We start from the raw sequence: 26,237 nt of genomic DNA on the forward strand, positions 1-26,237 counted from the left end.
AAAAGTGGTCGCGGGAGTATAGTGCAAAAATTTATGAGTCGGATGATACTTTACTGCTAGGCCTAAAGATGATGCACTGCAAACTAGATTTTATTCTTTATTGAACGCAGTATCACGAGTACGTTTTAATGGAAGAGCTAAAAAAGGGCAGAAAAACAATGAAAAGAAAAGAAAATCAAAAGGCGCACTTTTTTTTTTTGTTTTTTGGCTTGATCAAAAGCCCTCTTTATTTGATTAGTCCCATGGTTCAGAGTATGGGCATTCCTCATAAGTAATACACCAAGTCATGTGTTCCAATTTCATCAGTAATATGAGGCTCCTTGAGGCAAGGCAAAAGCTCAATCTCATATCGTCTTAAAAAACAATTCACAGGATTAGCCAAAAACATTGAAATTCAATCTCCATGCGTAGCAAGTGCATCGGACAAGTCACGAGAATTAAAAATAACAGGCTACTGCTTTTATTTCTCAGCAACTTAAAGATATTTACGCGAACAAAACGAATTCAAACATCTGAGAAATTACAACCTTAATAACTTCACTCATACCAACCAAAGGCAAGACATTCTACAACAAAGTTTAATCCTTCGATCTTGCTCAGCCACCTCCAATATTTGCATCAATTCTGAAATTCATAAATAGCTCTCTCGCTTCACATAATCGGTTCTTCCAAGATCATATGGACAACGCTCCTACAAGTAAATAGAACGAGCACCATTATTCAGAAGCTTAATCCTTCACCAAGGAAAAGAAAACACCTGCTAGTCCTAATAATAATTTTTCTCCTCAAGCAATTGTATTTGAGAATGGACTTTTACAACATAAGCCAGGTCACTCGAGCGCTAGACCACTAGCAAAGAATACAGTGAAAATCGATAACCTGGGTGTCCGCTCAACTTGAAAATGTTTGTCCACTCCTGTTGATGTTTAATCGAGCTTGACATTAGAATACAGAAGGGTGTCCCTCGTGAGTGGCATATTGAGGAGGAAGTAAATCTGCAAAATATATAAAAGGGCATTAAAGGAATGGCACCAATGATGATTGTATTGGATTCCTCTGACATTCAGTGGTAGTGAGGTTTTACTTGGATGGCCAGATAGGTATTGAAATAGAGCAGAAGAATGGCGATTAAAGTGGATTCATCCACTATCAAACGATACCGTTTTGGTCTCAGATGGTATTTCAATTTCATACTGAATTGTTTCAATGGCAAAAAGTTTTCCATCATTTTATTCTTGAAAAACAAGGAAAACAAGGGAAAACTATATTCTATTGCACTTCTGATATTTTACACAGTCCAACATGTTCAGTAAATACAAGCCAATATATTTTTTCCCCTCATTTTTCTCATTTTATTTTAAGAAGAATAAAAACATATTGCGCCCATAGTTTCTCCCAAATATGTATTTTTTAAGTGAAAAAACTGTTGACAGAAGCTATCATTTGTAAAATCAGAAGACATATACCATGTGCAATCACATTCAAGAACTAAGCCTAACTAATATTCCCTTGATTTAAATGTACAAGCAGATGAAACTAATAAGTTTCAATTTTTTTCAAATGAACAATTTAAAGACCAGGGCCTACGCTAAACAGGTTAAAGAACAGATCGAAACTGAAAAAGATTATTGAATAAAATGAGGACTGCATAGTACTAGGCTCATGGGCCTCCCTTGTAACCGAAAAAAAAATGAGGACTGCATAAATGTAATTGCTTACCCCAATGAGAGTTGAAATGAGCAAAATTAATCCTGTTAGCCACGCAAGAGTTCGCCTAACCAACAATTTCTCTATATCAGCAGCACTGGGAATACTCTTCTCTTCTTCCAACCATCGTGCAGATGGGCGAGAGTCAACAATAACATTTAATAATGCATCTGATGAAACATCGTTGTTGAAGAAGATTGCCCCAACAATTTGACCTGTTAAATAGTGTATCTCCAGATTAAGATTGAAAGGAAAATAACATAAATTCTCTAACAGATGAAGGAACCAATGACTAATTCGAAAAGTACTTCAATGCACGTTAAATGTAATCCTGAATAATGCAATAGTTGTGTTGAATAGGAATTGGTTAATATGATATCAGCCAACAATGCAACATCTATTGTGTTTTGTAAACCAAATAATACTAACCATCATATGCAGCCTGCAACGAGTTGTACATCTTGGTCAATACAGCAAGTAATAATCTAGCTCCTTGTTCTGCAACACCATGAGAACCATAATGCTCCTGCAAAACCTATAATGGACATGAAAGAAAACTTGATTTAATATGAGCATCCATGGTTGAAGGAGATTTAGGATGTGACACATTCAAGGAAGATTACTTGTCACCCTCACCTTACAAGCATGTAAATTGTCTAAAGTATGATCAAATAGAGAAAACAGAATTTTAGAGTGCGTTTGGATATAAAGTAGAGTTGAGTTGAGTTTTGGTTTTAATTGGTTTGTAATGATTGTATTGTTGAATTATGAGAAAAAGTGTGAAAAAGTAATAAATAATTGAGAGAAAGTAATGATTAAATAATAATTGTGTTGTTGAATTGTGAAAAAGTAATGACTAGAGGAGAAAATTTAATATTAAAAATTGAATTGAATGGTTAAAAAAAATTTAAAAATGAAAAAAAGTAATGACTGTGATGTTGAATTGAAGATAAGTGGAGTGGAGTTGAGTTCAATTTTCAAAAAACAAACACACCCTTAACTACTTTGGTGGTTTATCGAAGGATATATATCATTACTTTACAAAGATGACACATTCTGAATGGCTTTAACGACAAAATTGCATGCATGCATACATAAGGAGACAGTCAAGCAACAAGTGCTTCTTGGTGAGTGCATTTACTGCATTTCAGAAAGAACATTTGTGGCTACTCAGCCAACTTCTCATCAGGCGGAAATTGTAGACTCTGTGCAGAATTAATGCGTTATAGGACACACAAGTATCTTCCGCAGATATTTGTGCAAATTGCCTCCAGAAAGAATGTAAAATCTACTCCTGTTCAGTTTTTGTGGTTGCATGTTAAAACCTGGACTCTTTTATGAAACTTTAAAAATTCAAAACTTTCATCTCCAGATGCCTTACCCGCTTACGTAGCAAGGGTATGGCTCTAAAGAGCGAACATCAAGGAGACAATGAACAAATAAAGCATCAATTCCAGTTTCAGCTGTTATGTGTTATGCAAAGACAAAGGAACAAACACTGTGTTTGAGAGGAGGGGCTTGAAGGGGAGGTATTTGGAGCAAAGAGGATCTCCTTGTTTGGGGGAGTGGATTGAATAAGAGGGAGGAACAAGAAGGGAGAGGGAGGGATTTGGAGGTAGATACTCTCCAATACATTTGCTCCATTTTAAGGAACTATAACCCTCCAAATTGGAGGAACTAATTTGTTGTTTGGAACTCTCTTATACTCAACTCTCTTGCAATATATACTTTTTAAACTTTTGTACAAATATTATCATTTCTCCACTCACTCCTCTCCTCTCCCTCGCTAACTACTCTCAGATAAGGGAGACAACTCTCCTCTTGTTCCCCTCCATTTCCTCTCCTCTCCTCTCCTTCCTTCTCTGCCCCTTCCCTCCCATCCCCTCACCTCTCCCTTCCTTAATCCCTTCAATACTCCCAAACACACCGTAACGAGCATTTTCTAATTTCTATAACCTTCAAAATTGGAATCTCCACAAATTTGGAAGCTTATTTTGCAGTGAAGGTTGGTGATGGTTCACCTCCAAGTTGACCAAGTGTGGAGATGAATCCAGGTATGTGGTCTGGGACTCCCGTCCAACCATTAACCAGATGAAATCTAAGATAATTTACTGAAGAAATCAGAAGGAGATGGCAAAATGTTGTCATCGTTGAAGGCTTGTTGGAACTTCATCATTACATGTAGATAGTCCATAAGCAACCATGTGATCTAACCACAGAGAAGTGGCTCTACAAAACACCAAGATGAAAAACTATACCTACAATCATGGCGTACATCAAAAGAACTTGCATTCCTCGTCTATAGCAGGAGGCTCTAAAATTCTGTTCCCAAGAATATGGATTAAAGCTGCATCTCTTTATTTAGATTGTTCTCTTGAGTTTCACTCTGCTATGCAAGATAACACATCATACCCATGCAACATAACGTACTGACTATGGAAATGACTGAATACAATTTTTCCACATAAATACTTTCCCGTGGAAGCTAGGACCATATCACCGATTTATCGTCACAGACATAATGGAAGATAAGTCATTACCTTGATGCCATCAAATGAGCCTTTGATTAATTCAGCAGGTCTCATCGTGCTCTGTGAGATATCCTCATGCATCTCAATTGCTCTTTTAATATTGTGGACAAGGGAGATGAGACTCGCAGTGAACTCTCTATCTGCTTTCTGCATATAAAAGAATGTGCTTGAATTTACACATTAACCAGTGAAAAGGAGAAAAACTCTTCAATGGCCCAAGATAATAGTTCACTTACAAAAATTGAGAAAGATAGATAGTAGTCGTTAGTACCTACCTTAGACAAAGAAAGAGAAATCTTGGCATTGGTTCCCAGCGGTATGATCAACTTGCCAGCTAGTGCTTCCAAGCCATCATGAACATATGACCCACCCATCCAAGATGCCTGAATATATAGAATATTTTAGTAAGATGCAATTGACATATAAAGACACACAAAGTAATATTATTTTCTTCCAATTAAACTTACAAAATTGTGGATCTCTTCATCAGTGAATGAACCAGAATCAAGAGAGTCCGATCCATCAATAGCAACAACTGAAACTCCCTCATCTGCAACCAAATGAGCATTGCATTAGGAAACACTAGACATCAAACAACTTTATGACAGAGTATAAAGGGATCCAGCATAGTTTATAGGGCAGGTAGAAAACATCAACAACCTGGTAGTTGAATGTTAGCCTTCTCAGAGGCAAAAACAACCTTCCTCTGTCCACCTTTGAGTAGATCTAACTCAATCAACTGATCAGAATCTACATATAAAGAAAACATTTAGTTTAAAACCAGAAGTCACCTAAATTGTTTTGTAATAATAGGATTAATGAAAAGACCTTGAACTCCTCTAACTTCCACCACAAAAGCAGCACGAGGTCTATCAAATGGATTTGGCCTGAGCACCTCGTTCAACTGAAAATATGTCAATTAGCATCGCAAAGATATCCAACAAATAAACCAGATAAAAAACAATCAATTCACTTTCGCGCTATGCACCTTTGAAGAACCAGCAGCTGAAAGCGTGGCAGGTGGAGGTAAACCAAGCAAGACAGAGACTGCAGCACCGACTTCAGGAAGTGATATTGTATTTGACTGACAATAAAGACAGATTGCATGGTTAACACAACTTGGGATAAATTAAACTCAAAATAATGCAATCTCAATTACATAGACGACAGTTAACAATGAGTTATAACTACAAGTCTGCTAACACTGGCATCATCTACTCTGTAAATACGTGTGCATGAGAACATAGTAGAGATCCAAATTCACATTTTCTCAGCCCAGATACTTCTTACCATTATGGATGTCACGCTGCTCTCCTAGATTCATGCAGACTTACAGGTCTATCTTATATTTCCAACTGTCAAGACAACCTTACCTTAAGGGAGCTTGTCTACCTTAAGCATCAACGGTACATAATCCACATTCTCCTATAGATGCTCATCCCTAGTCCTTAATTTTTTAAGCCTTTGCATTAGTCCATCAAGCCATCCTCAGTCAGCGAAGTCAAAGAACATTTCAAAGTCATGAATTTCATCCCACCAAAAGTTCATCACAACCCTTCCGTAACTCAATATTAGAGAGCATCAATAGCCCTATTTACTGCACAAGTTGTAAATATCCCCCACTAACTGCAAAAGTTATCCTAAAGATCTGAATGCATTTTTCTCCCCTAAACCTTTAAACCTCAGAATAGGATTTCTGTTCTTCCATCCTTCAGCAAACTTGAACTAAAAAAAATCACAACCACGTAGTTTCTGCAAAATTTGTCCTTTATCAATTTCCCCCAAACTCCATCCAGGATTCCTGGTAATCCTATTCATCAATCTACCCGGACTAAATCAAAAAGAAATCAGAAGACCCTAACATCTCATTGTATTTGAAATAATCTAATATTATTACCATTGCAGGTTCAAGAAATTAATCCATCTAACCCATAAAGCTTTTCAATTGATTAAAGGGATGCCCACAGAATATCAAAATCCCCCATTATGACACAATCGCCGAGCTCAATTGCAACCCTCTTCATCCCTTTTCTGAAATTTTAGCACCTAATCAGACGAACGACAGAGAAAAAAAAATTCAGGGGAAAAGAAAAGCCAGATGCCCAATTAATAGGGCCTCTAATTGAGTACCTCGATGGCATCTTGAGGCGATCGGGCACGAAGATACTTATGAGTGGCACTGTCGATGAAGAAAACCGAACCAGTCGCTTCCGCCTATCGCCAAAACCAACCGAATTAACTAAACAGAGAGGAAAATTCATTGCGACTGCTCCCAGCCGTGACATGAAGATCAAACCCTACCTTGGATCGGACAAAGAGAAGCGAAGAGATGAGGAATAGCTGAAGAAGAAGAAGAAGAAGACGACTGCAATGGGATGCCATCGTCGATAGAGAGAGAGAGAGAGAGAGAGAGAGAGAGATCTGTGGCAATGGAGGTGAATCGGGATCAGTCCGTGATGGTGGAACTGCCCGACGTCGTTTTGCCGGAAGATGTCAGGCCTCAGGAGGCTTCGTTGTTTTTGTAGCTTACCGATGTATTTTTAAGTTGGCCCCAAATTTCTCTACAGTTTCGTTTCACGCCCTAAATCTATTTTCTATCTCATCCTGGTCCCTGATGTTTTAGAAATATGAAATGTACGCCACAAGCTTCAGGATTAATATGCATGGGAAAATCATTCATTTCCTATGTTATTTACACAGTCGACTCGCTTAGTTGCGAATTTTCGTGTAAAAACTCTTTCACTAGTCATAAGTTGCTCAGCTAGCTATGTGACCCTTCCTCATGAAGTATCATCAATGCAAAACCTCTTTCGCATTTTAGAAACCGTCTTCGTTCTGAGTTAAGCTTACTTGACCATGCCAGTATGACTTGTCGATCTTTCTGTACAGTTTGCTAGCACGTCCGTCTCAATCGAAATAGTGCAAACAAGCCGCCAAGCAGCTTGGCTCATGTAAGCCGATACGCATGACATGGACAATGCAGTGGAAGTTCAGACTAGTCAACAGGTTTCATCCGAGCTATGGCAGAAGACATTATCAAGGATGTTATGTTTTGAAGACTCTTTTTAACTAAAATTGAAACCACATTTTCTTTTTTAATCAATTTTGAGATCAAAACAGAGTTTGAACAAGTGACAGTTATTTGTTCTTGGGAGTTTGGGAGATCATCGAATCGATTGGATTTAACGGTTCCCGGCAACAGGAAGGCAACAGGAAGGAGATGCAGAGTCCAATACATTGTCAAACTAGTACATACAAGATTATTGGAATCATTATTTCTTTTGATTGATACGTACAAGAACAAATACAAATCTCCTCCCATCTATTCTGCCCTAAAACCCTGGAAGAGGACGGGGAGAGACCAATTCAGATTGGGATTTGTGATACTAAACAGCTTTATGCAAAGTAAATAACATCCCTCCATTAGAAGGAAAAATTAGTAACATGTTTCACTGATCGATACGGTAACTTCTCAGACATATTTGAATAACGGCTAGGGATGAACACATCAATCGGTTTTAGCCATTGGAGTTGCTTGAAATTTTAAAACCTACAAAACTGTCGAGCAAGAAGAAGGTAAACGAGGCATCACACATCACGGCATGCTTTCCCATTTTCAGTAAATGCTATTCCTGCAGAAAATGTTAACGGGGGAAGTAAGGTACTTTACTTTTCGCAGCGCATTATATTCATGCTTTTGTATTTCACACACTGACCCATATAGCACTGCTTCTGCCTCCCTCTGCCACTGCTGCTATCACCAAACCCGACGGGCTGAAATCCACCCTGGATCAGCCAGCCTGTGACAATGTTCAGCTGGTCCAGGTCTGAACTGAATTGGGCTGGCCTGTCCAGGTAAGATCAGCCAGTCGAGGCACAGCGAAGGAGACCAACAGAGGCAATGGTGGCAGACATAGTCCATGGGACTTGGGTTGTCCCATGCCATGTCCGAGATTAATTTACAGAGGTTAAGAAGTCATTCTCCAAAAAGTCATAATAAATTTTCAATGATTTTCGAACACACTGGTTTTCTGCCCAATAAACACGGGAAAAGGGAGAGACCTAGGATTGTTGTTAATGCTCATGAACAGAAAATAGATTAGTAGATTTAACAGTCCCAATCACCAATTAATAATATTAACGACAATCTCGAACATCGAGAAACAACAGGACAATATAGAGAAGAAAACTAACCTTATATCGTTCGACTCTTTGCAAACCATTATCAGGCATAGCACTCAGCTTTCATTTACAAAATAATCTGCAAGGGATGCAACAACTGCACAATAAATTACTAAAAGAATCTCACTGATCATGCTTTCTAACAATTATGGCTGATGTGGATATTATGGCTAAACTTGTAAAAGAGAAACGCATGAGCCGCATAGAACATGAGGGAAGGATAAATCATAAGTTCTCTCAACATGTAGCCCTCTGATATGCTTTTGAACTTTCTGTAAAATGAACCCCTAGGCTGATACCATAACTGACCATCCAAATTATGAGCTCTTGGCGTTTAATTTCTCAAGAAGAATCTTGTTCAGAAGCCCTGGGTTGGCCTTGCCCTTGGTCGCTTTCATTACCTGCAGATCAAAAGCTTTTGCAAATTAATAATCAAATTGAAAAGTGAAAGCAAAAAAGACCCAGAATGAGCTGAGAACAGAAACGCTTTATAAATATATGAGCTCCCTTCATTTGATTGGATTTCTTTTTTCCCTTCATACCTGTCCAGCAAAATAACCTTGTAGCTTAGTCTTGCCTCCTCGGTACTGTTCCAGCTGCTTTGGGTTGTCCAAAAGAACCTTGTCTATAATCTTCTCAATTTCAGTAGGATCTGTTATCTAATTTTGACAGGATAGTGAAAACCAATCAAGACAAATGTAGTATGAATACTCGTCCTCTTTTACTATAAAATATCTTCGCAAAAAGATATTGAAAAAGTTGATCAGTTTCTTATGGCTCAGTAGATTTGTCCAGTTCTCGAGTTCTGTCCTGATTCAATACTTAGTCCACTATATGGTTCAGTCAAGTCTAAACTAGGATGAAAAGCATGCATTGATCCAATGATATGCTTACCTACAATAGGAAAAATTGACTCGGCTTTGTAATGTTCAGAAATTATGGACAGACATTATGAGTGACCAAACGAGATAGTGCCTCCAATGGAAGGAGAATTATAATTTGGCCAATTCATTGATCCACACAATGCCAAGTCCCTTCTAAACTGAATTTGAAATGAGGATGCCCAGGATGATCCAAAAATTTTCAAAGCCATTAAACAGATCAATTATTAATTAAAAGAGTTAGAACTTGCCTGAACCAAATCCTTCTCTTCAATCAATTTCTTGACAGTACCACCTTTTGCCATTAGCTCAAAGAGTATCTGTAGAAGCATGGAGAACCTTAGACACGTGAACAATTTACAAACATTAATCCAAGGGGTAAAAACACTGAGATGGCCATGCTTTTTGTTTCTCGGGGATCAATGTTGCTCTTGGCAAGTACCACGAAGAGACCCTAGGATAAAAATGCGAAATAAAAAGCATTTCTTTTACCTCTTTCCCAATCTTCCCACTAATGGTTCCTCCTTTGATGGCAGCTATAAGCTCTGCCAGCTCATGAGGGGTCAGTTTGATCTCATCAATGGACAATTTCTCATTTTTCATATGCGCTGCAATATCACCCATAATCCAGTTGGCTGCTAACTTCACCTCAGCACCCTTCGCAATTGCTGCATCGAAAAAGTCTGCCACCTACAATAAACACAAAAAAAAATTATTGCAGCACCGTACTGACTGAAGGCATTAATAAAGATTATACCTTCTGAACTTTCCAATTTTGTGTTCCCAAATTTTCTAATTTCAAGGTTTAAATGCATTAAACTAAGAAATGAGCACAACTTACTCCTATAATGGGGAAGACTGGAAATAAGATTTGTTAGAGCATTGAACCCGGAAGCTTCTCATCAATTTATTACCCTTTTTCCTACGGTAAGTTTGAAATTTCCACTTAACAAAAAATTAAGGAGTTTCAGAGAATAAATTCAAAGAAAAAGGACAACAAGTTCAGTCCCCTTACAGGAACAGGCTAAAGGGTCAATCATAATCAGCAAACATGTATATCATCTAAATTTTGTATGTGTTCTGAGATTGCATCCTCTCAGTCCTTTTCCTAATGATAACTTCCTATATATATCTTTCATGAACACAGAATGTAAATGGCGTCTCTACCCTAACACCAGAAATTTATGACTTTGATCCATCTCCGCATAAATAAAGATTCTGGAAGAGCTTCGATCATATATCGTCCTCAAACAATTGAATGAGTTTACCTGATAAGTCATTTCTATAACCATTAGCTTCTAATAAGGAAAATAATGTCTACCAATAATGTCCAGAGAGGCTTGTTAAAACTTAGAAGGACTTACTTTTACATCATTTGCTAGGAAGAGGACATCTTGCATGCTCAGGCCCATCCCCTCATATCTTCGGCGCTTCATTTCGGGAAGTTCAGGCAAAGAACCACGAATTTTGTTCACATATCCTTCTGTTAGAACAACTTCAGGCAAGTCCGGCTCTGGGAAGTATCGATAATCGGAAAGGCCCTCTTTCTTCCTCATTGTAACTGTTTTCTAAACAGTGTAGGAAATGTTAATAAATAGTACGAACGAACACTAGAGGAACTGAGTGTAGGAAATGTTAATAGATAGTACGAATGAACATTAGAGGAACTGAGTGTAGGAAATGTTAATAGATAATACAAAACAAACATGGTGCCTCTACAGGTGGCTATATTGCATCAAAGGGGTGGGGGTTGAACTTGAGATGGGTCACTTTCCACCATCCACTAACCACTGGACCATCCAATATAGGTTATGCAATTAAGCTGTTACTTAAGACTAAGAACAAAAAACAAAGAAGACAATGCCAATACCTGAGAGCCTTCTTCCCAAAGACGAGTTTCCTGGACTATCTGATCACCCTGTCCTTGACTCAGGAGAAGAACCTGTCTCGAAATCTCATAGTCAATGGCCCTATTCACCGAAGAAAAGGAATTCAGATTCTTTATTTCGACCTGCAAAAAGAGGACAAAAATGAGTATGCACATATGGAGTTGTCAGCATATATCCCCATAAAATGGAGTCAATAATCTCAATAAGTAGTGTCTGGCTGGCAACATAACACCATCAACATCTTAACCTATCAGTTCACTGTATCATATGGAAAAATAGTGAGCTCTAACATATATGATTCTATAAAGCAGCTTTCCTCAAAGTATGATCCTCAGAGAAATGCGGATGCAGATTGGTTATCTGTCTCAGAGTCTTCAATTAACACGCAGTTAATAGGTGCAATAGCCTCATATCGTAGCTACCAAGGACAGGTTTAGTACAATAGCATGGAATCAAGAGGTGGATACAATAGCATGGAATCAAGAGGTGGACATGAATCACCGTACATATCCAAATGCAGTTGTTCCATATTTCATTTCAAAAGTGAAATCAATGCAGGACTAGTCACGCGAAACTTTTTTTTTTTGGGCCAATAAATGTCACGTGAAACACAATAATGCTGTAGACGCTCCAAATTATGTTTGATCTCAAAACACAGAATAAAATGTCATGACCATTCTTTGAAAAGAAATGGAGAATTGCCTCTTTACCAATAAAGACTTTCATATCCTGTTAAAACCATTAAACTAGTGAAAAGAACACACCAAGAACTTCCTAAACAGAGCAAAGGCGTTAAGAGAAAAGAATGTTACTTACTTTCGTCCCAAATTGTGACTGTCCAAGAGGACGAACAGAAATGTTAACATCACAACGAAGTGAGCCTTCCTGCATGTTACCATTGCTCACACCCAAATATCGCACCAGCCTCTGCAACTCTGCCGCATATTCAGCAGCTTCAATACCATTTCGCATATCAGGTTCAGAGACAACTTCAAGCAAGGGGACCCCTGCCCTGTTCAAATCAACCTACATGCGGAATTCAGAAATCAACTCAAAACACATCGCTAATTATCATAAAAACTTCAAAATAACTTGAACAGGCAGCCTTAGAACATAACAGACATGAAAAATTTTCAGGCAAATTATGTCTTTGATTCTGAGGTAAAATTGTAAGTAAGTGATTATTTATCATAAACAAGCATAAGTTGGTAGGAAGTTGTGTCAACAATGTCTAGCACACATGATTTGACAGTAATTCTACATGCAAGCCGGAGTTGACATATCTAGACAAAACTTGGAATAGCAGAGACTGGAGATACACAGAACAAGTATTACACAATGTTGAGGCTTTCTTTTGTTTTTGAAGAATGGTTCGAATTTTTGTACATTCTCATATTAAAAGAAATGCATTAAATTCCAATTTTCTTCAAAATATTTAGCAGATCCAGAGACATTATTGATGCTTTAATCGAAAACACATCCTTGGCACTTGCTACCTCTTCTTTCAAGATCAAAATAGACAACTTCTGACAGTTTTCCTAAACAAACATATCCAGGTAACCAAATTAAGGTTCAGCTTACTTTACTTAACGATGTGTAATCAAGAAAGGGTAGTAGAGGTTATCCTTTACAATCTAATCTAAGTGATTGACTAACCATCTGATTAACTGCCTGACTCCCACCTACAATAATCAGAACCAATAAATTAAGGACAAAGACAAAGAGTAAGTGCCTGTGAGTAATTCCCATTCCCCGAATGAAGCAGCTTTCCCGCATCCTCTTCCATGTGAACCCTCGTAATGCCAAACCTCCTTTGGCCTCCACCAAACTCCACAGGAAGATCCAAATCAATATAACCGGCACGAGCAATAGGTATGTCGAACTGTGATATCTGGTAACCCTTTGGGAGGTCAGGGTAGAAGTACTGTTTCCTATCAAACTTTGAGTTGAAAGACAGCTCGCAGTTAAGGGCAAGGCCGAGCCTGACCGCAGCTTCAATGACCTTCGAGTTCAGAACAGGAAGAGCCCCTGGCAGGCCCATACATACAGGGCAGACACTGGTGTTTGGCGGCGACCCATAATTGTATGGGCAGCTACAGAAGGCCTTGGTGAGGGTGGAGAGCTGGACATGTGTCTCTATCCCGATTATGGTTTCATAATCTTTCAGGAGGATTTCGAGGCCATTGTTCCTGGCATTTGGTGGATACTTGAGTTGGGGGGGTTGGTTTACTTGAGTGGCTACCTGGGCTCGAGTGATGGTCCTCATTCTGCAATAATAGGCACAAGCTTTTCGACTAAACAGAGCATTGCTACTGTTTAGCAATGGAGGGTGGATGAGGATCCCTCTGAATAGCAGAGAAGCCATCGAGAATTGCCGTCGGACAATCTATGAAATAAGCAACTACTCACTCTGTCCCTGCTAAAATATCTGAAATTGACAAAAATCAATATTCTCAATCGTCCCAGAAAGCATATCTCCATGAAGAAAAAAGAAATCAGTAACCAAAACGAAAAAAAATATTTCTTTCAAAATGTAAGAATATTAATCAAACCTCACTAAAAATCATCTGAAGAATCAAAACCATTTCCGATAAACAATCATGGGCTGACAGATAAAGCCACCTTCACCAATGGACAAGCCAATTGCAACACATAGTTCTGCACTACTCAAATTTTAGAAAGCTGAAGACATTTGGTGCAGTGACAGAACATAAAGCTAGCAGAGACATACACATATATTCTTACATATTCTACCTATATATGTATGCACCGCAGTGAAAGTTGCTAACAGACATTGAGACGCTTCCTTGAACTAAAACTCACCTATGGATGAGATGAAGAGACTGTGATTACACTGAAGAGAGAAAAGCCGGCCCTTGCAGCCTTGAACAGGAGCAGCCTGGGGGTACGAGGAGGAAGGAGATAAGGTTAGACCGAGTTAGGACCAGACACTGACCACGTAATCGACCCAAACCGGGATTAGAGGGAAACAAGCGGACACACAAATCGGTCCGGCTTGTGATTTCGAAGGCAAACTCAAGAATTGAGAACCAATTTTCTGAACGCAAATACATTTTGTATTAAAAAAACTTAAAACTTAAGGTTGCGTTTGATTTTAGAGTTGGGTTGAATTTTTATTTTAATTAATATATAATGATTGTATTGTTGAATTATGATTAAAAGTGTAAAAAAGTAATGAATAATTGAGAAAAAAATAATAATTGTATTGTTAAATTGTGAAAAAAGTAATAAATTGTTGAGAGAAAATAATATTACAAATTGAATTGAATAGTTAAATAAATAAAAAAAATAAAAATTTTGTTGTTAAATTGAAAATAAGTGAAGTAAAGTTAAAAAAAATTAAATACCGAACCGGCCCTAATACTTTTCTCTAAATAAAAGTGGATGAGAGGAGTGTTACGGGAAAAAACATGATTTTTTGCGTCAATTTTCCGCTTTAAGTTTGTACCAAATGAAGCATTTCGACTGCTAAAATTTGAAATTAGTGTCATGTTGAGGGCAAAAATTTTGCTTTTGCGTTATTGTCACCGGGGTGTAAAATGAAGGGAAAATGTTATTTTTTTGGTCCTTAACATTTACTTACTTTTTTTATTGTGTCATAAACTTATTTCTCCATTCAATCATATCCTAAATGTTACATAATTTGTTCGTTTGTTTTAATCCCGCTGCTAATTTTCCGTCAAAAAATTATTTTTCCACCCAAAATATTTCTAAAATACATTTTTTATTAAAACAAATTTTGCAAATGCAAAAAAATTTAAAAATCAAAAAAGGGTAATTTGAGAGACCCATATGATATGAGAGGGCACCCATCCAATGAGGCAACAAATTTGACGTAATTTTCTTAATTGAGGGGCCTAAATAATATAACAATGACCAAATTGATGCAAATTGATAAATTATGAACTAAATTGATGCAAAAAAATAAATCAGATACTCAATTGACTTAATACTTGTAAATTAAGGATCAAATTACTTAATTACTCTTAATATTTCAAGGGAAAGGGAGCTCGTTGGTGGCCACCTCTCACTCTCTGAGGTTGCATGCGGCCTTTGTGGCCGCCAGCGATTTCAAAGGGAGAGGGGTGGCCATTGACAATGCTCACTTCCCCCGAAATCAGGAGATTCGGGCAGGACTTGGATATCCCTCCCTTTTTTTCCTTATATTTTTAACTTTATTTTGTATTTTTAAAATTAATTTATAATTAAATAATTATTTTAAAATATTTTGGATGGAAAAGTAGTTTTTTTAAGGAAAAAATTAATGGTAGGACTAAAACGAATAATTTATATAACGTTTAGGATATGATTGAACGAAAAAATAGATTCAGAACGAAAACAAAAAAGTAAATAAAGATTGAGGAAAAAAATGACTTTTTTCCTTCAAGCTCGAGCTCGGCCATTGCTCGAAGAGGGTGAGCAAGACGGGAACGGAGAGGGGAAGAGAGAATCGAACATGAGCTAGGGCACGGCGATCCGCTGCAGGTCGAGTTAGGGCACGCACAAAGGAGAACGACTAAGACCAGACCAGTGGCGGCCGGCAATCTACGGGACGGCGGTCAGGTCATGCAAGCTGAGCACGGGACCTCGGGTTGGGCGAGCTAGGGTAGGGGCGCGGCCGGGCGCCGACGGCGAGAACTCTGCGTGTGGACTGTGGAGGGGAAATCCTCTGCGGCTTGGGCACATGAGACTGGCGGGAGAGAAGACAGAAGATGATTTTTTTTTTTCATTCTAAAATAATATCTAATAATAATAATGTGGGCTTGGGTTATGTCATGCGGGTCTTGGGCTATATCATTTGGGCTTGGGTCTATATCATGTGGGCTTGGGATATATTATATGTAAAATGGCCTTAGACTCGATAAGGCTCGAGAGCCGCCCAAACCAAACTCTGTCAAGTTCGAGCTCGACTCGAGTGGCCGTTCGACTTGGCTCGAGTTCGATAAAATCGAGCCAAACATAAGGTTTGACCGAGTCGAGCTCGAATAGTTTGCGAACTGGCTCGCTCACAACCCCTAAACTTAAAGTTTTAAAAGCAAATTATTTGGTACACTCCCATTTATTTAAATTCAAAATGGTATACGTAACTGAGATGGTGAATCCAAGTTTCGGCTTCGGCTTCAGGAACTCTGAAGTAAAGATCTCTGGTGAAGAAGTAGAAAACATCCATCATGGGCGAGAGGATAATGAAAATGAAGTACCGTCAATGGAGGTAAGATTGATGAGTAGGGACTCGATAAGGGAAGTAATACGGCTTGGGATCTCCCAAGGGGTGGATTTGGGTTTGGTATCATTTTAATTGAAGGTGATATATTATTGGAATGTCGAAATGGAACACTACTTAAAAGAAAATCTTTGGTGGGTAAAGCAATATTAAACTCTGATAGTGGATAAAATATTTTTCTCCCGAGTATGAATAAAAATAACCTCTTCATATGCATGAGAAACATTTCTATTAGTGACAAAAAAAAATTATTTAATTTTCAATCAAGTATTTTATTATTTAGTTTGAACTTTGAAAATATTAATTAGTCTAAAATTACAAAACTTAGTCTTTGAAAATTATCAATAGAAAATATAAAATACATTTAACTCTACCAAAATACTTATTCCCATAAAATACATAAAAAAAATAAGATTTTATTTAAAAAAATCATTGAATTTACATCATTTGTAAATAAATCAAATGAACAAAGTTATTTTAATCACATTCAAAATAACTTCTTTGTCGGGATTAAAATTAGGATAAGTAACATATTTTTTTAGTTTCCAAAATGCTTCTTCTAAATACTCTTAGAACTCGAATTTAATTTGCCCGAAGACTCAAACATCTATATCTATACATATAGTAAAATTGACTTGAAAACAATAAATGCAATTCAATTAATGCAGTTAAAAATTATAAAAATATATAAATACTATTTTCAAAATTATAAACATAATATAATTTGACAATAATGAAATATAATAAGAGAATACACTATCTTTTTAATAAAAAAAGTAATGCGCTTCAATTAATGCATTTGAAAATATATGAAAAGATAATGACTATTGAAGAATTATAAAGATAATACTAACAAAAAATTACAATATCTTTTTTTTAAAATCAAAAGTAAGCAAAAACGAATCGTTAAAGTTAATGAAACCATAATTTCGATTGATGCATTCGAAAAAAGTATAAAAAGATAAATATTATTTCAAAATTATAAATAATACTAACAAAATTGATGCTCATGTTAGAATAGTGAAATTTAAAATCTGCATTTTATATACAAAATTGATGCTCATGTTAGAATAGTGAAATTTATAATATATAATATTTAACATCATAAATTCTTATATACTAGATGGAATACATATATATATATATTATTAAAACAAGCATATGCAACTTATGGGATGATTAGTTGCAAAATTATTATTGAATCGTAAAATTTGCTCTAGGTGTAACTAAAAATTACTCTGTTTTTTGCAAAAAAAAATTACTCTACTTTATTGAAACTTATTGTTTCAAATTGCATTTGACAATGAAAAATATTATTATTAAAAATAATAAAATTGATCATTCTAAATGTGATCAATTAAAATGACAAGACAACCAATATATGAAACTTAACACGTGCAACCCACGGGATAGAGCACTAGTTTATATCTATATCTATATGAAAATAAAGTCCCAAGCTGAATTCTCACGCGGCTACATCATCAAAAATATAAACGGAGCTCTTTCGCGGTACCGCGTCATCTTTTATATAGTAAAGAAATTTTAATACTTTTATAATATAAAAGTAGTCAAATATTCATAATATATTTTTATCAGTTTAATTATGTAAACTTTATATTTGCATATATCCATGTGCCCATATATAAGGCAATTCCAAAAAGAAAATTTGTAAATATATTTTGTTTCTTTCAATAAAGATGCCAGTAGTAAGTATATATTATTTGGGGAATAAATCATATGATTACATTTACAATTAATTAGGATTCTCTTTCATTTTATGTTAATAATATATTCTCAATTATGATTTCCTTTCATATTGCAATGATTATATATAAGATCCTATATATACAGTAATGAAGAATACTTCTCCTCCCTTTTCTTGAATTTGCTCTTTTGAGCAATTGCTATGGTTTTTTCACAAAGAGTTATAAGTGAAAGTAAGTTTTTGCTTTCTCTACTCCGATTTTTTTATTGAACTTCACTTTTGTTGAATGAGTTTTTTTTTAATATTTGCAACTGATCATATAACATTGACTTTTATTGTTTTTGTAGGACCTTTAATCCAATTCCAAATTGACTTTTCAATTGTAAGCCTCTTCTAGTTTATTTGCCCTTAATATTTCTTTTTTAATCTTTTCCATCAAAGATTTTTTCATGAACTTTGAGTTGAGTAGTTACATGTTCCGATGACAATTCTTATTCTTTCATAGTTTGACATTTTTTTTTCATAAATCTAGCTTTTCATTCTTATATGTATATGGGGCTTTAGAAGCATGATGTTGATTTCTAGATGCATGGATGACTAATTGGATTTTTATTTTATTTTTCTTATTTATTTAGACTACATTTCCATAAGAGCTTCTTAATTGTAATACTTTTTTTTTGTTTACTTTTTCCTTAATATTTTCATTCTTTTCCATTGAAGATTTTTTTCCATAAGCTTTGAGTTGAATAGTTATACGTTAATATAGATTATATGTATATATTGATTCGTTTTGCATATATGAAAATATATTCCGTTTGTATTATATATGCATATATATTGATTTCATTATTGAGACCTTATGATCTTTATCGATTCCTTTCGCATATGTAACAAAATATATTCCGTTTATATTTTATATAAGCACATCGTCAGTTGAATTATATAAATAATATATTCAGTAAAATATATCAAATTTCTTATTTGGACTAAATTATAGGAAATTTTTATATTTGATTTATCTTTTAATTATTTTAAGTCTCATATAAATGGTAAAAGAATTACAATAAAAATATATAATAGTGTATGCATATATTTCTATTTCAATTATGTAAATATATTATTATAGAATTTTAAATATTATATTTCCTTTTATTGAACTTAAATATCTCTTCAATTGACTATAAAATATATATCTCATACCATTCAAGTTCTTCAACAAGTAACAATCCATTGATTCTTGAATTATGAGATCTATTTCTTCACTATTTGTTTGGAACTCCTCAAATCCTTCTCCAATTCTAGCGGTGGAAGGTCCGAGCCACTCCGTAGCTGCAAAATGAGTTTCTTATACAAGAGATGATTCCATTCTTTTCCTTATATATTTTGTTAGAAATTTTGAGACACTTTAAATTCTCGTTAGATTGGTTTAGTTAGGATACAATAACCATATTTTGTACAAAATAATTACTTTTTTTGTATAATTGTTACCTTATATTTATAAAAAAATTCCCGTGCAACATGTGGTTTTCATCTGGTTGTTACTTAAACTAATAGAATTTGCTTACCATTTTTACTCGTGCATTGTACGGTACATATTCTTTAATTAACATAATTTATTACTCAGGATAATTGCCTTAAAAGGCCTAAGATTTGCGTTGCACGCGTTACTTAACATTATTAGTTAGGGTTAATTGCTTGATAAGGTCCGTAACTTGGTTCAAGTTAAATTCCATCCGTCCCACCATTTTTACATAACTATGCTCTTCAAGTTAAACCGTGATCTTATTATTAAATTCGCAAAATTATCACGTCTCCAAATTGCTTTCCTTCTCATTCGTGCCTGTCTCCAAAAACAAAACCATCGATAGCTCTCTGTGGGACTTCTATCTAGTTGATGATCCGCTTAAAAGCGTAAAGACATGCAAAAATGAATTTGTTCGCAGAGATTTCACAAGACGTAAACATACCCGATCAAGCATCGTACATACATAATGGAGTTAGAGCACGGCGAACTTGCCAGCATAAATAGTAGAGAGAAAACGGGAGAAGGATCTAAATAAAGTTTGTACTCATTGGCATCAAGGAGCTCCAGGGACCATGAAGAGGCGAGGGAGAGACTGGATGCGATCGGACAACAACAAGGGGCCGCGAGGATCGAATTTCAGCAAAAGGTGTACCACTGAGATACGAGAATAACAATAAAAACTGGTAGCCGAAAGAAAGAAGATACCATCAGCTTCTTCTCTTTGGGGTTCTTCCATCATGAAAAGGAGGTGTAGTTATCAAGACATAAGTGGGTAATTTTGTTATGTTAAAAAGATCAGTGGTGTAACTTGAAGAACACCAGCTATGCGAAAGTAGCAAAATGGTAACGGTAAATCACTCGCTAGGTAAGTATTCTGCAAATCATATCTGCCATCGAATCCGATATATCAAACACTACCTTAAAATACTACATTTGGTGGTTTGGGGTCATGTGAAAACCCAAATCGATCGGACCAAATTTGAACCAAACCGAAATATTTCAGTTCTGCATAACTAAGTTCAGTTTTGAATTCTCTAAAACAGGTGTTATAGACTCTCCGTCTGGACCAAGTTCAGTTCAGAATAGATTGACTGGACCTCTCCAAATTATTCCGAGTACTCCCTGGGATCCGAACTGCTTGGATTTCGGTAAGAAGCTTCATGCCTCATAAAAGTGAGGCCCAAGAAAAGCCAGACAGGTCCAAAAATATTCGGACCTCAACTGAAATCGCAAGACCCAGGCTCTGAAAATGACGACATTTTGATACTTTCAGCAGAAGATTAGGCTCAGAAAAATCATCCTCCCACAATGTTATTAGCCTATGCTCGATATCATATTTATTCTCATAATAAAGAGATTTAGACATACAAAGACACCTACCAGTCAATAACAATACAGGAGCAGGCAATGAGAACCACGAGAGGAGGAAGCTCAACGGACGAAACTGCCTTGGGGATCAGAACAAAGGCTTCTTTCCATTCAACATACCCGACAACTGGTCTAAAACCCGGCTCCCATTATCACGCAGGCCAGAATGCATGTACTCGTTTGATATCCATAGCCTAATCCCAGCTATCTGGGAAGCCGTCTCCATTGCCAGCTTAAAATTGACATACATATCTTCGTAATAAACAGCGGCTGCAACAGGAACCTGTCATCGTTCATTGAGATAAGTTAAAAACAAAATGAAAGTTGTTCTCCCGTGTCGACTTACATATTTGAAGGCAACAAATTAAATCTTTAGTGGCAAACCTTGTTGTCGTTCAGTGATTTCTTGTCGTACAGTGGAGGCCAGTCCTTTTTCTCGGCTAAGATATTAGCAGCTTCCTTGAATGGCTTCAGGGCGTGGATTTCATCAAACATCCATGGGAAAATCATCTAGAGAGTGAAAACAAGGAATCTTAGCAGAATCATGACAGAAATGAATAGGCTTCATAGAATCATTCAACGATCAACTTAACCGAAAGAAAGGCGAATTAATATGCCCATTTAAAAAGGTCAACAACACCTAATACGCTATTTTAATATGGAAAATTTCCTCTTTGTCCAGTCACAATATTATGTTACTTGCGCGATGCATACTTTGCTTTAGGCTAAATATATTCTATAAAGTGGCCATGCAATTTTGGCTACCTCTCCCGTAAAGACCACAGGGCGACCTTCTTTTGCAGCCTTAAGTGCATCAAACTTGGTTTCATCTTCATCTCTCATTCTTTCGGCGGACCACCTTGATGCGTCACCCTTTGAAGAAAATCAACAAGAAATAAGTTAAGAATGAGTTAGAGAGATTTTTAAAATGCATTAATAATTCAAATATATCAGAAAAATCCATTAGCAGTATTAGAATTAGCACAGTGATAATGTTTTAGATGAGAACGAGATTGTACCTGGCAATATATGGACTCGTGCATGAGAGCATAGAGGGGATTCGTATCCAAACTCGACCAACTCTCAAACTGCATAATAAAATGGCTCAAGCTGATTTTGAAGACAACTTATAAGGAGAATAAAAATCTGATCAAAGGTAATCAATTTTCTCTTACAGATTTTAAGAAGTAGTAACTGATCTGTTTTGGTGCTCCTGGAACTAGTGGAGGATCCCAGACCCTCTCAAACCTTTGCTTTAGAAACAGGGCAAAAAGATCAAAAAATTATAAGAGTTCTGATTTTATCCGTGCTCTAAGTTTAATATCTGCTGACTTACATATAGTGTAAGCGCTCAAAACCAGTACTGGATCCTAAACCAGAAAGGCCAAGAGTTTGTAATCCCCTCGGTGTTAGGAAACCGCCAGATGGAAGGGACACCTACCAATTGGAAGAGAATGTCAGCTCAGTGATATGCCTCTGGATTTAGGAAAAGGATGTATGTAATATTCTCACCCCTCCACCTTCAGATTCCGCCAAAAACTTGACAACCTCGTGAACAACTTCAATGTCCTGAGGATACCTCTTATAGAACTTCTCATTTTGAAGAATGAGTTGCTCACGGCATGCTCGGTAGACAGCATCTGCAGTGCAACCATTTCCAATTGGAGGGATTCCGCCAGTTAAAAGGACTTGCTTTAGTCCTTGGGGAGCAAAGCTTAGATATGTCACTGCACAGAAACCGCCGTAGCTCTACAAGAAAATAAAGGGATTACTCATTAAACTTTTACTGGTCTTTAACATATATCTACACTGAGTAATCGCAACAATTGTCCCAAAAACTGATTAGTCGACAACTCAATCACCCATAACAACTGCCAATGTGTCACTAGAGCAAGGAGTAACCACTATCTGGTCAACAATGATGCGCTTAAGTCCAAATCATTAACAGAAGGGTATTACCAATGCAATTTCTACGGGCGTTCATTGATAAATATTTATTTGCATCTGCAGTAACATTTCACCAGAGTATGCAGTTCAGAATGATAACTAGCTACAATGCACATAGTGCTACAAAAAATATGACCAAGAACATGCAAATTCACATTTACCGAGATAAATAGCTACTTCAAATGCACCGTGATGTGCTCTAACAAGTGCCATTAAGAGCAATCATCCATCAAATAAAAGAAATCATTTTATACCTGGCCCAGAACTGTCCAAGGTCCGGTATCAGGAACAAGGTGAACTCGAATAAACTCAGCATCATTCACAATATTATCAGCCCGAAAATGCACCAAATAATCAGCCAAAGCCTTTGCAGATTTAAACTGTGACATAGAGGACGGCGTCAAAGGAGTTGACAGGCCTGTTCCTCGCTGCGACAAAAGATACGAGTGAAGGCTATCAGCGAATGGCATGTCTATAAAACTGTTCTTGTCAGAGACTCTAAAGAAAGAATATCCAGAGAACTATACCTGGTCCATCAATATCAGTCGAAACTCTTCACAAACTCTGTGTATCCATCCGCTGGATTCAGTTGGTCGCATGCACTCAAACCCCGGTCCACCTTGTAGATATAACAGGTATGGCAAATGTTGCTCTTCCTTCCCAACTTGGGGAAAAAAAAAAAGAAAAAGATTTTGCATAAGCAAGGATTAATCCGTGCGGGGACAATGCCACTCGCTCAGTGGCGGATCCGCAAAAGAAGAACAAGTACGTAATTAGAGTTCAGGTCAGCCTGTAATCGGTGACGAAGAAATCCCTAAAGATCACGAAAGTGAAGTTTCAGCTGTATTAGCTTCACAATCATGGCACATAGAAACTGCAAAAATCGAAACTTTAGCTGTTCATTATGAGAAATGGGAGCTTCTATCGGACATCGATGCCATTAAACCTCCATAAAATTAATGTTTAGAAGCGACAGCATTAGCCATGAATTTCGCATAAGCATTCGCCGCCAATTTATCTAATTGAAATGCTACCCATAGAATCGCGATTAGGAAGATAATCACCCGAAACAACTTCGCGAGCGAAGACGGTGATCTTCGGAGACGCGGCGAGAGAGTAATCCAGGGGGACGGTGAAGCGATGATCGCGGAGGCGGAGCTCAGGCACGGAGTACCAGGTTCCGGCGACGTGCTTCGGGGAGGAACCACTCGTGGTGGAGCTGGAATCCGCCATTGAAGCGGCTGCGCAAACTGCAAATGGGCGAGAACCGAGGCCGCAGAGACCAGCGGGAGGGTTCAGTCGAGCAGTGGAGCACAGACGAGTGGCAGCAGTGATTATGCCAGTGAAGGGGCGGGAGAGGAAGGGTTTTATCAGGGAAGGCGGCGCGTGAGATAACATCGTCCCCGTGGAGCATGTGGGCCGGATAAGAGGATATAGTTGTCAGTTGAAAGCTTTCCAAGTGAAAAGGGTGGCGCCGTGTCGTGGGCCCTGCCAGATTCGATGGTCCGGCTTCTTGCCCAATCAAGACCGTCGATTTAATCAAAGTTGACTCCTACACAATTTCATGATTAATGATAAATAATTTGAACATGTTGTGTTGCTTGTTGGATAACAATTTGTTTAGGTTATTTCTAAGGGTTTAAGCTAGTGATTAAGAGGGAGTTCATAAATTCACCTGATCTCGAGTTTGAAATCCCTTGGAGTCACCGGAGTTCCATCAGCTTGATTGCGCCGTCGGGGTTCATGGAGCCCCGGTATTGATAATGCTAAACTCGGACACCTCGAGTTAAAAAAATGTTTATTGTTCCAATTATACTTAGCAAAAAAAAATGTTGTTCCAATTATATCAATTACTTTAATACAAATTAAAGGGCCCGTTTGGTTTCAAGATGGTATTTTAGAATCACAATTCTAATTTTAACTCTACCCACTATAAAACAAAATAACTCATACAAAGTCAAAGAGTGGGCCCCAATTATACCACTTTTTTTCCACAACAAAACAACATAACACATACAAAGTCAAATGTGGGTCCCATTTATACCACTCAAAATCTAAATCTAATTTTAAAATCCTATTATGAAACCAAACGCAACCAAAAACTCTTTTCAATTTTTTGGATAAAAGTTCTTTATCTCTTATTTTGGAAAATGGTAAAATTTTATGTTACTTTTATTAGAGATATCAAAATAAGATGTATTACAACGATAAGTTTATATTTAAGGCATAGAATAAGCAAACATAAATTATCAAATTGAAACTTAAAATCATTAATACAGAGATTCTCACTTATTATTATAAAAGATATGTGGGACAGTGACGCACACCTCGTCTGTTAACCTAGAGGTCACAAGTTTGATAAGTAGAACTACATGTGCCACTTTATTAGTTATTAGCTTGTTTGTTTACAAAATTAAACTTAATTAAACTTTACTTTACTTTTCTCTAAACTTAATAACACAATCATTACCTTTTTTATTTTTTTCTTCGAATTTTTCTCATATTTTTTCTTATATATTATTACAATTATTTTTTAATACTAAATTCTTTCAACTATTCAATATTTTTTTCCTCAATTTCAACATTTTTTCTCAATTCAACAATCATTACATTTTTATCTTCGTTATCAAACACTATGTTATGATTTCTCTTTCATTGTACTGGGTTTTGAGTTTCCTTTATAATCGAAAAAAAAAATCAGAATTATTTGCGTCTAATTTACCCTTTGCTCTCTCACCTAATATATCCACGTCTCCTCGTACCATATAAACCCCTAGCATTTTAATTAGAAGATTTTGAATGTCTTTTTGTGGGGATTAGGCCAATTATATTAGTTGGCAAATGACTAATTGTAGCACCACTTTGCGCCATTTTCTTCATTCCTTATGACATTTTGCGCCATTAGGCATTGGAAATCTCTTCAGATCTTGAAATTCTTCTCGTTACCATCTCGATGGAAAGTACCACGAAGGAATCTTAAAATGGTTTCATAGAGAAAAATGCTCAGTACATGACGAGAAAGCAAGTCAAAGAACTCGAAATATTTACGACTACAATTAATTTATATCATCCCAATGCACAATATGGTAACAGAAGATGTGGATTTATTAGGTAAGAGAGAAAAGAAGACGGGTAAATTAGACACTATCAATTCAGAATTTTTGTATTAATGATTAAGGTTTCAATTTGGTGATTTATGTTAGCTTAACCTAGGGCATAGAATAGAAAGAATCATATTTAATATTATGAATCTATGA

At 36.6% G+C, this 26,237-nt stretch overlaps 3 protein-coding genes across 7 annotated transcripts; all 3 read right to left on the reverse strand.

Moving 5' to 3' along the window:
- Window positions 1-435: 435 nt before the first annotated feature.
- On the reverse strand, window positions 436-6,735 carry LOC116192088. Its single transcript, XM_031520517.1, has 12 exons — window positions 6,540-6,735; window positions 6,369-6,452; window positions 5,227-5,322; window positions 5,067-5,142; window positions 4,899-4,988; window positions 4,706-4,788; window positions 4,514-4,621; window positions 4,248-4,385; window positions 2,137-2,242; window positions 1,720-1,922; window positions 880-995; window positions 436-691 (listed from the first exon to the last, which is right to left on the reverse strand). Exons 1-11 carry the CDS (start codon window positions 6,618-6,620, stop codon window positions 927-929), a joined length of 1,134 nt encoding a protein of 377 aa, XP_031376377.1. The 5' UTR covers window positions 6,621-6,735; the 3' UTR covers window positions 436-691; window positions 880-926.
- Window positions 6,736-7,475: 740 nt separating this feature from the next.
- On the reverse strand, window positions 7,476-15,871 carry LOC116188629 (glutamyl-tRNA(Gln) amidotransferase subunit B, chloroplastic/mitochondrial). Of its 4 annotated transcripts, none has more exons than XM_031518108.1 (12): window positions 15,668-15,871; window positions 14,014-14,089; window positions 12,923-13,618; window positions 12,007-12,216; window positions 11,172-11,312; window positions 10,666-10,869; window positions 9,794-9,991; window positions 9,553-9,621; window positions 8,963-9,079; window positions 8,730-8,821; window positions 8,433-8,499; window positions 7,476-7,870 (listed from the first exon to the last, which is right to left on the reverse strand). In XM_031518108.1, the coding sequence occupies exons 3-10, from the start codon at window positions 13,553-13,555 to the stop codon at window positions 8,738-8,740; spliced, it is 1,656 nt and encodes a 551-aa protein (XP_031373968.1). In that variant the 5' UTR covers window positions 13,556-13,618; window positions 14,014-14,089; window positions 15,668-15,871; the 3' UTR covers window positions 7,476-7,870; window positions 8,433-8,499; window positions 8,730-8,737. The 4 variants fall into 4 exon arrangements, with proteins under 4 accessions (XP_031373968.1, XP_031373976.1, XP_031373993.1 ...); XM_031518116.1 differs by lacking the exon at window positions 15,668-15,871 and adding an exon at window positions 13,743-13,848 and having other exon boundaries at window positions 14,014-14,115; XM_031518133.1 differs by lacking the exon at window positions 15,668-15,871 and having other exon boundaries at window positions 8,433-8,517; window positions 14,014-14,198.
- A 4,709-nt stretch (window positions 15,872-20,580) lies between these two features.
- LOC116192871 (proline iminopeptidase) lies at window positions 20,581-24,407 on the reverse strand. 2 transcript variants are annotated; one of them, XR_004154161.1, is made up of 11 exons: window positions 24,045-24,407; window positions 23,508-23,644; window positions 23,235-23,408; window positions 22,546-22,782; window positions 22,370-22,470; window positions 22,209-22,281; window positions 22,053-22,121; window positions 21,799-21,906; window positions 21,418-21,543; window positions 21,046-21,316; window positions 20,581-20,908 (listed from the first exon to the last, which is right to left on the reverse strand). XR_004154161.1 is itself a non-coding variant. In XM_031521559.1 (10 exons), the coding sequence occupies exons 1-10, from the start codon at window positions 24,376-24,378 to the stop codon at window positions 21,122-21,124; spliced, it is 1,554 nt and encodes a 517-aa protein (XP_031377419.1). In that variant the 5' UTR covers window positions 24,379-24,407; the 3' UTR covers window positions 20,910-21,121. The 2 variants fall into 2 exon arrangements, 1 of the variants encoding a protein (XP_031377419.1); XM_031521559.1 differs by lacking the exon at window positions 20,581-20,908 and having other exon boundaries at window positions 20,910-21,316.
- Between the last annotated feature and the right edge of the window lie 1,830 nt (window positions 24,408-26,237).

Source organism: Punica granatum, chromosome 1, assembly GCF_007655135.1.
Source record: "Punica granatum isolate Tunisia-2019 chromosome 1, ASM765513v2, whole genome shotgun sequence".
Lineage (NCBI taxonomy): Eukaryota > Viridiplantae > Streptophyta > Magnoliopsida > Myrtales > Lythraceae > Punica > Punica granatum.